This window comes from Camponotus floridanus, unplaced genomic scaffold, assembly GCF_003227725.1.
Source record: "Camponotus floridanus strain SB8 unplaced genomic scaffold, Cflo_v7.5 scaffold32, whole genome shotgun sequence".
Classification (NCBI taxonomy): Eukaryota; Metazoa; Arthropoda; class Insecta; order Hymenoptera; family Formicidae; genus Camponotus; species Camponotus floridanus.
In genome coordinates, this window is record NW_020229459.1 from 1,593,648 (window position 1) to 1,605,679 (window position 12,032).

The 12,032-nt window shown below is 27.9% G+C and overlaps 1 protein-coding gene across 1 annotated transcript; it reads left to right on the forward strand.

Annotated features, from left to right (window-relative positions):
• Window positions 1-757: 757 nt before the first annotated feature.
• On the forward strand, window positions 758-12,032 carry LOC105252022 (proto-oncogene tyrosine-protein kinase ROS-like). Its single transcript, XM_025410473.1, has 10 exons — window positions 758-959; window positions 5,441-5,582; window positions 6,136-6,229; window positions 6,368-6,700; window positions 6,881-7,201; window positions 7,435-8,894; window positions 10,140-10,241; window positions 10,419-10,639; window positions 10,906-11,376; window positions 11,610-12,032. The coding sequence occupies exons 1-10, from the start codon at window positions 807-809 to the stop codon at window positions 11,955-11,957; spliced, it is 3,645 nt and encodes a 1,214-aa protein (XP_025266258.1). The 5' UTR covers window positions 758-806; the 3' UTR covers window positions 11,958-12,032.

A 12,032-nucleotide genomic window follows, 5' to 3' on the forward strand; every position in this document is an offset into this window, starting at 1 on the left:
TCATGGCAACACATGATCAGATTGATTATTCGAAGTCAGTTACTACTGTGATCGCTAGCCAAAACACGCTATCGCGTTACTTATCGTTTAATAACGCTACCGCGTTACTTATCGTTTGATTCAAACTGCATTATAATAAATAAATTGAATATAATAACAAATTATGTACAAAGAATGGATTTATATACCGATTTTTGCTCACCAATAATGGATTTTGAAAAGCATACATAGTAATACAATTGTACGTAGTAACACAAACGTACGAACGAATTGTTATAATTACATATTTAATAAAAGATATAGAAAATATTGAAGTCAATTCGATTACATGTTACGTGTGCTTGAATATAGCTCAAAATGTTACAAGATCTATAATTCTATATCTTCTTTGAGCGTTTGTAATTTGATTGTGATTATCTTTTTATCGACTGTTTTTCTATTATAATATTAATGAAAAAGGAAAACTAATAATAATTATATTTTTGTATTCGTGATACAATCCAATGAATATGAACCATTTTGCATTGTCATTTGTTCTCTTAAAAAAAGGAATAGAAATTATTTACTTACTAGAAATTCTCTAATTTAATCTTAAGATATATACTGTGATCGTGACGTAAAAAGAAATCTAAAAACATAACATTAGAAGATAATAACTTGCAATTCGTTAAAACTGAGTTTTAAGAAATCTATCGAGAATATATGTATATATGTGAATTAATATCAATTCGATCAACACATCAGAATTAGTGAGAAAACAAGTAATTGAAGATTGGAAATCGATTTATTGCAAACATTTACGAAAAATGCAAATTATGTTTGAAAAAATTTTATGTGTATTATTGAAGAGTTTAGTACTGACAAAGGCAACTGTCACGTTTATGCCGACAGATTATAACACTTCAAACAACCCTCAGAAAGAAAATGTTGATATGTGTCCGTATTTAAATATCACGCAGGTAAGAAATATTTTTCGCTTGATTAAGAAACATTTGAATGCTATTGCAGTTAGTAGTATAACTAAAAATGAATGATAGTAAATTACATATTCTATATAATTAGACAAGATAAAATAAAACAATTTAATATAAAAGAAAAAAGTATGTACGTTGTTGTAAAAAAAAGATGGATAAAGTTTCGAAATTTTGTTTACAAATGGATGTTATATAGTATATTAAATTTAATTAAAACGGTATTTTAAAATTTGAGTTTATTATTCTCTCTCTCTCTTTATATACAGGGTGGGGCATTTATCTTGAGACAAGATAATATCTCGATTGGAGTCGATTATTTTGAAAAAAGTTTTAGACAAAAGTTGTATGGTTTCAAGGGGGACATAAGATGGTGTTAATAGTTTGATCTTGAAGAGCTACCTGAAGGACACGCGAAGGTCAGCTCCAACTTTTTAAATGGGACACCCTATATGCTTTTGCATATTCTTGTAGCTCATCTCAAGAGCTTTCCAAAACACTATAATTAAGTTAGTTTTCATTAAGTACTTTCCAAGTTATGAGGTTTGAAATCGTTTTTTAATTTTACATAAACCGTAAAATATCTTGTAAAATATTCATTTTTCGATTATTTTACCTTAATACTTTTATGTACAAAATAATGAGAGGAATCAATTGGTGTAAAGAAAAGACATAGTTATTTTTAAGAAAAAATATGTAATTGTTAATTGCAAATTACATTTTTTTTTTCGAAACAACTATGAGTTTTCTTTACACCAATTGATTTTTCTCATTATTTTGTACATAAAAGTATTAAGGTAAAATAATCGAAAAATGAATATTTTACAAGAGATTTTACGGTTTATGTAAAATTAAAAAATGATTTCAAGCCTCATAACTTGGAAAGTACTTAATGAAAACTAACTTAATTATAGTGTTTTGGAAAGCTCTTGAGATGAGCTACAAGAATATGCAAAAGCATATAGGGTGTCCCGTTTAAAAAGTTGAAGCTGACCTTCGCGTGTCCTTCAGGTAGCTCTTCAAGATCAAACTAATGACACCATTTTATGTCCCCCTTGAAACCATACAACTTTTGTCTAAAACTTTTTTCAAAATAATCGACTCCAATCGAGATATTATCTTGTCTCAAGATAAATGCCCCACCCTGTATATACACGGTGGGCCATTTTAATCGATGCACTCGAATATCTCGAAAACAGCACTCTTCAGAAAGAAATGTTTCAAACAAAAATTGTAGGGTGTGAAGGGGGACATAAGATGGTAGCATTGGTTTGACCTTGGAAAGTCATTTGAAGGTCACATAAAAGTCACCTTCAATTTCTTAAATTGAACCCACTATTTTTCATTACATATTCTTGTAGCTTATCTCGAGAGCTTTTCAAAACACTACAGACAAATGTTTTTTCATTAAGTACTTTTTGAGTTATAAGGCTTCAAAGTTTGCAGTACTTCGATATAAAATGCAAAATATCTCGTAAAATATTTAGTTTTCGGTAGTCTTACCCTAATACTTTTATGCACAGGATAATGAGACAAAACTATTGGTGCAAAGAAAACGCATGATTGTTTATAACAAAAAGTGCATTGCAAATTACACATTTTTTCGAGATAAGCTACAAGAATATGTAATGAAAAATAGTGGGTCATGTAATGAAAAATAGTCAATTTAAGAAATTGAAGGTGACTTTTATGTGACCTTCAAATAACTTTCCAAGGTCAAACCAATGCTACCATCTTATGTCCCCCTTCACACCCTACAATTTTTGTTTGAAACATTTCTTTCTGAAGAGTGCTGTTTTCGAGATATTCGAGTGCATCGATTAAAATGGCCCACCGTGTATATATATATATATATATATATATATATATATATATATATACAGGGTGTTTCTGGATTAAAAGGCCAAATTTAAAATATAAATTTGGGATCTCAAAACAAACAAATATTTCTTCTGGAAGTTTGCTCGCAAATGCTTCGTTCAAGAGATATCGACTTGTTAAGTTACAGAACCATAGAAATAAATAATATCGAAATAATTTAGGTTTATCTTTTTTGTTGCTTTTTTATTGCTTTATAGTAATCAAAATTTTAATTATTAAATATTTTGTTCAAAATAATAGCCTCCAGCTTGGAGACAAGTATTGCACCTATCGACATATTGTATTACTTTACTTCACGAAAGTATTCAATAAACTAACAATTATTTGGTACACTGCGCGAAATCGATTCTGTTTCTAAAAAACAGAAGTCTATGAATGACCTTCAATCTTCAAAACAAAGACAAAACAGAAATATTTCGGTATTATTCATTCTTATGGTTCTGTAACTTAACAAGTCGATATCTCTTGAACGAAGCGTTTGCGAGCAAACTTCCAGAGGAAATTTTTGCTTGTTTTGAGGTCTTAAATTTATATTTTAAATTTGACCTGGGAACACCCTGTATATCACGCGACGCGGTAGCGACGCGACGCCAAGTACATAAAAAACAAGTCCAAGCATTGAGTTCCAAGCATTGAGTTGAGAGTCACTGCTCTTGACGCGGTGCTACCAAGTACCTTATCCAGATTTTCGCGTCAAGTAAACTTTCGGTTAAGATATTTAATAAACTAAAGCCGTAATCAAAAATCTAACGACACTTTTATTATAAAATGTGAATATATGCTTTCGAGTGCGACCTGTTTGAACAAAATCGGTGCAGTCAATCCTGAGAAATGATAATCGAATATCAGAATTGTGACATTTTTCGTTTTCCTTCATTTCCTTCATTTTCTTCATTCCCAGTATCTCACGTACATATGCTCGCACGCACACACGCAAAGCGAATTTGTCCCTCAAGCGGCATTCACATCGCTGCGTATACGATTATTGCTTCGATATGTACAATGCTTTAAATGAGAAAATCATATGTGTGCATGTGCGCACATACGTGTACGATATGTATATGTATGTGTACATACATATGAAAGATAAATTTATTAAAGTATAGTGCGGAATAGTGTAATATGTACGTACGTATGAAAGATAAATTTATTAAAGTATAGTGCGGAATAGTGTAACAAGGAATAGAAGTGACACGTTACTTGTTTAAAAAGACAGAAGAGAAGTGACATATTAATAAAAGTTATTATCAAGTGACGCAATAGTGTCGCGACGCCGAGTGCATTGATTAGTAAAAAAAAAACCCAGATTTGTGACACTTAACGACCACCAAGTGGACTGTGATTGTAAAATTTTTCTCATTTTTAGATTAGACATAATATATTTTGACATATTATATTAATAAAGAGAATAGACAGTTATCATTTTGTGGAATATATTTGTATAATTTATAATTATATATATATATATATATATGTGTGTGTGTGTGTGTGTGTGTGTGTGTGTGTGTGTGTGTGTGTGTGTGTGTGTGTGTATGTGTGTGTAGAAATTTACATATTTGACTGCGCAACCATAATTATAGTTACATAGACATTTGTTACATTTGCCTGCGTAGACACAAATATAAATACGCAGAATATTCATTACATGTATAATGATAATTATATGTATATATGTGCGCCAAGTTTTTGTAAGTTGTTTTAGTCTTAATTTTTTTAGTTCCAAATTTACTTGGAACTTATTTTGAAATTCATTTTTATTTTGTCGAGAATCTAATATATAAATGCAAGATTGAATTTGTGACAAATATTTCAAATTACAAATCCCTATCAATTGCTTCAATGTACTTGGCTAATTAATCATTGATTTCATATTTAGTTTTGATTTTTTTTAGGAAAATTATATATATTTTTTGAGGGAAAATTTTCATAAATTATTTATTATAAGGGTATTTTTTTATTAAACGTTTTGTTGCAAGGTGGAATATTTTTTATGTACTTGGCGTATTTTTTTTACCTTTGTAAGGTTTTTTTGGAAGGATATTTAAGAACTGTAAAGAAACAATATTTTTAACCTTCTTATGCTTCAAGTACAAACATTAATAGAACTTTAGTAATATTGGCAAATTTTTGAAAAAAATTTAAGTTACGTAAAATTGAGAAGAGTTAACTAATTTATCATGAGAAAGAATCAAATTGTTAGACAAAATTGTTTTAATAATTGCAAAGAACTACACTTTCGCTTCTACTACTTGATAAAAGCTGTTATGATTCGTCATTGACTCTTGTTAACCTATATTGATTGATTTTCTTTTTGATATGAGTTATGTTTGATATACAAGATGTTTAAAAAAATAAAAATAAAAAATAGAGTTTACAATATGAATAAAACTACATCGCATTGAATATATATCATTTAGGAATGGTTTATATCAAACCTGTATTATTATACCTATATTATTATACAAAAAACGAATGGTAATTTTTCGTTTAATTTTATAATTTATATAATTTATCATTAAAAGCACCAGAAACAACCGCTTCAACGATATTTATTTTATAATTCTTTTCGTATGTTACACTTTATGAAGAATATTTCAATGTTCGAGAAAAATTATCATCGTATATTAAATTTCAAATCTGACCGATGTCATTCTGATAGTACTGTGAGAAATGAGCGAGAAGTCGATGAAGTTACGCTTGCAAATATTTCTATCATCTCAGAATCTATCGGTAAGTTACAAAAAATGCATCAAACATTAATAACATAATCTATGACGAAAAAGTGTAAATACAATTTAAGTTTAAGAGAGAGTGGAAATAAATTTAAAAATACCTTTCATCAGTGAAAAAAAATATAAATTCTATTTTGTCGAAAAAAGAAATAAAAAAACATAATATAAACATAACATTGTACATAAAAATTGTCATGATTTAAGGTAAAGTCACTTGGATTAATTTGCTACTTGATTATAAAACAATCACAAATATTATATTCCTGATTTCTTACATTGTAGAAATTTTTCGAAAAGTACTTGTCATTTTATTAAAAGTTATTTATTCGTTTTTGCTATGTATTAACAATTACTTTTCTAAGTCTTAAATGACGCAAAAATTTTTTATATCATTTCATTTTTTAAAGATCAATACTGTGCTAATTTTCATATTTTGTAATTTAGATTTATTTTTCCTCTTTCCTTTATTTTCATATTAAATTGTTCTTTCTGATTTACTGAGATATCCACATAATTATTAATATAATTATAATATGTACAATCTATTCTAGAAAACAATTTGAACAAGCCAACATCTCTCAGAGCATTTGTACAATACGACAGTCAATTCACAGAAAAAGTAAACGACATTTTTGTGACATTGAGGTAAAGAATCTAAATTACCAGTTTGTATTCTTTCATTTTTCTCTTTTTTCTTAAATTCAACGACATAAATATATCAAAATGTTAATTCTGTTATAATTTTACTAAATATAAAAAGACTGAAATATTATTCTTTTATAGATGGAACCAACCTAACTTTTCCGATGAAATAATACAAGGGTACACGGTGCAGTGTTTTTTCATCGAGGATTTAAAAGAGATTCAAATCTGTGAGGATAAAAATATTACCACTACAGAATTGGAGCACACGGTTCACAATCTGATCTTTAACACGACATATTATTTTCGAGTACGTGCGCATACTAAAATTGTTGCTGGACCTTACACGGATTTAATTAATGTGTCGACTACACATGAAAATCCAATACCTAAATTATTACTCATAACGTCTGGAGATATCCAAATATGGGACGTGGATTTAAACATCATTACTAATTTAGTAATGACGTCACAGTACGTATACTGATAAAAAAAATAGTTAGAATTATGAAATTATTTTTGACACTATAAAGTTAAACTTATTATTACTACGCACAAGTTTATTATCAACATTATAGTAGTAATAATTATAAAATTAGAAATTTCAACTATAATTTTTTTAATATACTATTATAGTTGGCTTCTTTTTTTCAGATCAGTAAGAAAAGCCGTTTATTCGATACAAGAACATAGAATTTATTGGAGTAACATGGAAGGAGACCTAATGACATTGAAGATTAATGAAAATAATATCACAAAACTAGCTAGCTTTGATGATGATATACTCGTACATGATCTCTGCATTGACTGGGTAGCAAGAAATCTATATTTTACATATGAAGAGTATGATACATCAGACTACTATTACATTGTAAAGTTCGACTTAACAATGTGGGAAAATGGCATAATTAAATTTGATCAGATTTTCAAATCAAGAATTCCTATTAACTATTTAAAAGTATCACCGTCTATGGGGTACGTTTACTAAAGTTCATCATATTTTCAAAAAATAATTTTCCATTAAAGATTTATGCAAATTTGTAATTTTTCTATAATTTTACGTAGTTTTATAATTAAGATCATAAGTAAAAAGACATAATAAGTTATTATATAATTATAAGAATTTCGAATTTTTACCACATATAAATTTCTGTTTTTGTTAAAATAATGTTTTATAAGAGTGAGTAAAATAATTATATCTTTTTTAGAATTTTATATCACATATCATACAATTGGATGAGTGGAAGACAAGTAATGATGAAATATCATCTCGATGGAAAAAACGAGCAAATTGTTAAGAAAAATGCTTCCCTGTTTTATTATATTATATATCCTTTTACTAATATGATAATTGATAACATGAATAATGGAGAGTCGTTAATTTACTGGTTAAATGATTGGAGTATAAATGTAACAGACATTAATATTTCTAAGTTCAATCAGATTTTACACAAGGAAGACATAAGTGAAGTCATAAGTGATAACATCACATTCCAATATATGACGATTGACAAAACAAACATTTACATTTTAACATATAATTCTCAATATAATTCATATACCTTGCTCGTTTTGAAAAAGAAATATGCAAGTCTCACCAAGAACGTCCCATATGCATACAAATATGTTATAAAGATACCAATAAGCTCAGATAAAAATGAGTTTTTTAAAAACACATATATTTACGCTTTTGATAAATCTTCACAACCATATCCTCCAATGAGATGTCTGACATTTGACGAAAAAGTTTATAATTTTGAGAATGTGACTGCAACGACAAACAGCATTATTGTAAATCTTCCGGAGCCAATTGTAAAGAGTGGATGCAAAAAATATAATTTACCAACTACTATATATACTATTTTTGTAAGCCATTGTTGTTTAAACAACAACCTCAACAAGTCTGAAAAATTCAATGTGCAGACGTTCGAGAGATATTACGAGATTCAAAACTTAACATCATTTACAGAGTACAAGTTGAAGTTTACTTTAAGCAATTTTTACTTTGATCAATTATCAATAAATCCATTCGATTCGAACGTGACACGAATAAAAACTAATTTGGGCAAACTTAATGTACCAGAAAATGTAAGTGTTTTAGCTTTGACGCCTACTATAGCAGTAGTTTATTGGATGCCACCCAAAAAATTGAATTGTGTGGTTGTGACCTATGAAGTGCATTGGAAGTTAGTGAACGACAAGCAACAAGAGAATAAACAAATTATCAATGTGCCGAAACGTGTGGCAGACGGCAGATATTTCACAAAGATTAACTTGTCGCTACCAGTACAAGATTTCTTGATATACGTGCGTGTGTATCCAAGTAATTTCAGCGATTTTTACAACGAGAGTAAAAAAAAGATCGATCTCATATACTTAGAACCAAACAATATTACTATGAGCGAGGTCAACACAAATAGCATGAACATTTCTTGGATCTCAAACATCAATCTGACGATCTCTTCTGCACTAGAGTACAAAAACGTTTCAACAGAAAAATGGCAAACAACGAATGATATCAGAATGAATTATAACGAAGAAGTAATATACCATATCAAAAATTTACAATCGGGAACTTTATACCAGTTTCGCTTGATATTGAGATACCTCGAATATGAGGAAACTTTTACATGGCCGTCTGATGAAAGATTTATTTTTTCAACACGTGGTAAGCAAATGAAAATATTCATACAGCACAATAAGGTTGCAGATATAATGAAGAATAATTTCATTGAAACATTGCAAATTGATTGCGAAACCTTGCTGCGTCATTGCTATAAGATGTGATAAAGTTAATCTGTCCGTTTTTTGCAATGAAACATTGTAGCAATATTACAGTTTAATATAGTGAAAAAAATGCAATATTATTATCATTTAATAATATTACGTATAAAATATTTTTGTTTTTGATGGATAAATATCTTAAAAACATATAATTAAATTAAAAAACTTGATATAAATAGAAGTTTGCAATATTTAAGATAATCATATCTAAGATAATATATTGAAAAATTATATTTAAACGTAATCATATAAAATGTGTTTTTATACGAAATAACTTTAAACTCTTATTTACGAATCATTTTTTTTATTTTAAATGTTCTATATACTTTTATAATGGGTACTTTATATATATATATATATATATATATATATATATATATATATCTTTCTCTAATGGTTAATTAATGTTTACACATATATAAACATTAGTTATATAATTAATTAAACATTACTAATTATATTTTTATTTAAAAATTTTAAAAATCCGTTTGTATTTATTTGTATGGGAAAAACATAAAAATACATTGAAAAATAAAATGATAGATATAAAAATATCTATTCTTTATATAATAAAAAGATATCGTATTCGTACATAAAGTAAAAATATATTATAAAATATATTTTAACATTGATATAAAATGTTATCTATATTTTAATATAAAAATAGAAATGCTTATCTTTAGCTTAGAATTGTATTTACTCGACTGATATTATTTCTGTGTCATTAATTCGTTTGACTTGCAAAAAAATAAAATTCATTGCATATATATAAATATAAAAATATATATTATTACATTATTTTTATAAATAAATTAAAGAGTGTAATTTCCCAATGGTTTCAAAATATCAATATTACATTGCTAATACCCAATTCATATTTTGTTAATTTATATTTCTACAATGTTTGTGTAATGTTGCATTGCAATTTGTGATATTGCAATATTGTTGCAAAGTAGTTGTAACATTCTGTACTGTATAGATATTATAATATGATATATTAATATTTTTAAATGTGAATAGGCCTAAAATTAAAAAAAAATAAATTTTTGTAATAAAGTTACAAGTAAAAATAAATTTTGAAAAACATATATACACGAAGATATTAAAATTATATTTTTACTTAATACAGATACTTCAGACACTCCTCGAATAATAGCGAAAACATATTACTCATTGATGTCAGGTTTTATCGTTATAGTTATTATAATCTGCCTCTGCTACTTTTATTGTTGTAAGTATTGTACATTTGATGTTGGTATCAACTTGAATTATAATATCTAAAAATTTACTAAAAATAGTAATTTACTTATATGAAAGTAAATGAATAAATTTAAACTAAAAAATGAAAAATTGTATAATACATAATTAATACATATTATTACATAATTAAGTCGAAATTTTATAACAGTGTGTCGTCAACGCAGAAGTAATAATGAACAATTTTTGTCTTCAACAATGACCGATGATATAGAATTGGGGATGCTACATGAAGTATTTTGCCAATACACTCGATTCAATACGAATTACAGTCCTATGTTACACTATAATCCGGATGAATGTGCGATAACTGAAATTGCACGTAAACAGATTATATTTGGAAAAATTATTGGTAGCGGCGCATTCGGAGAGGTAAAAATTAATGTTTTCAATCAATGTTTCAAATTAATTTCTGAATCAACAAAACAGATATGTATTTTCTAATAAAGATACAAATTATATAAACTTTTATAATAGATTATAAGTAATATAAAATTTGGATGAGACAACAAACATTCACTTTATTATATATTTTTCGTTAAATTATTTAATATAAAGCGACATATAATATTACGTGACATTAAACTATACATTTTCTAATAAAGTACGCATGTAAATTTGTGGGAAATATTTCGCAGGTGTATCAAGGAAATGTGAAAAACTTAGAAAGTTCGGGCACAGAGATATCCATTGCAATAAAAACGCTTCGGAAAGATGCTTCTTCCGATGAGGAAAAGAGATTGTTAAAGGAAGCCAAGCTTATGAATCGTTTTCGACACAAACATATATTAAGATTGTTGGGCGTTTGTTTAGATGGGATTTCACCATTTCTAATATTGGAATTGATGGAAACTGATCTGTTAAAATATTTGAGAGATTGTCGAAATTTGGAAGCGTCAGATTCGCACGCTCTGCGTTTGCAAGATTTGTTCGCCATGTGCGAAGATGTTGCGCAAGGTTGTTGCTACTTGGAAGAATTGCGTTTCGTACATAGAGATCTAGCGTGTCGCAATTGTTTAGTATCTTCGAGAAATCGCGAGAATCGTATTGTCAAAATTGGAGATTTTGGATTAGCTAGAAATATCTACAACGATGATTATTATCGCGTGGTAAATACAATTATTAAAAAAAATTGAAAATGAGTTCTTTTGAAAATACTTTCCATTTTTTTATCATAATAGTATCGTGCATTGTTTCTTCAAGTAATATGGAATATAAATAGTTTTTATTTATATATAGCAAGAGATAACGTTTTTCTTTTTGCACATATTGTAAAAATGAACAACTTGAACCAGAAAATTAAATGTTTTAATGTTTTAATTTTGTTAAAATCATGTTTTAGAGAGGAGAAGGTTTGCTTCCTGTTCGCTGGATGGCACCCGAATCTTTGATGATCAGAATATTTACTTCTCAAAGCGATGTTTGGTCATTTGGTGTTTTAATGTGGGAAATTACATCATTAGGTGAACAACCTTATGTTGACAAGACTAATGAGGAAGTGATAATTTATGTACTTGCTGGAAACAGGTTGCCGATGCCTCTTAACTGTCCGTCCGCATTGTACCAGTTGATGCTACGTTGCTGGAGTTCAGCGGATGCTAGACCAAATTTCGGATTTTGTCTGAAAAATATTATAGCATTGCGAAAGAACATAGAAGATGCCGTACTGAGTCCAGTCAATATTCTTTAGCCGATATAATTAAATTAATGTTTATTTTCTTTTCCGAATGATTCGATAAATCTTAATGTAGGAAAAATATATAGA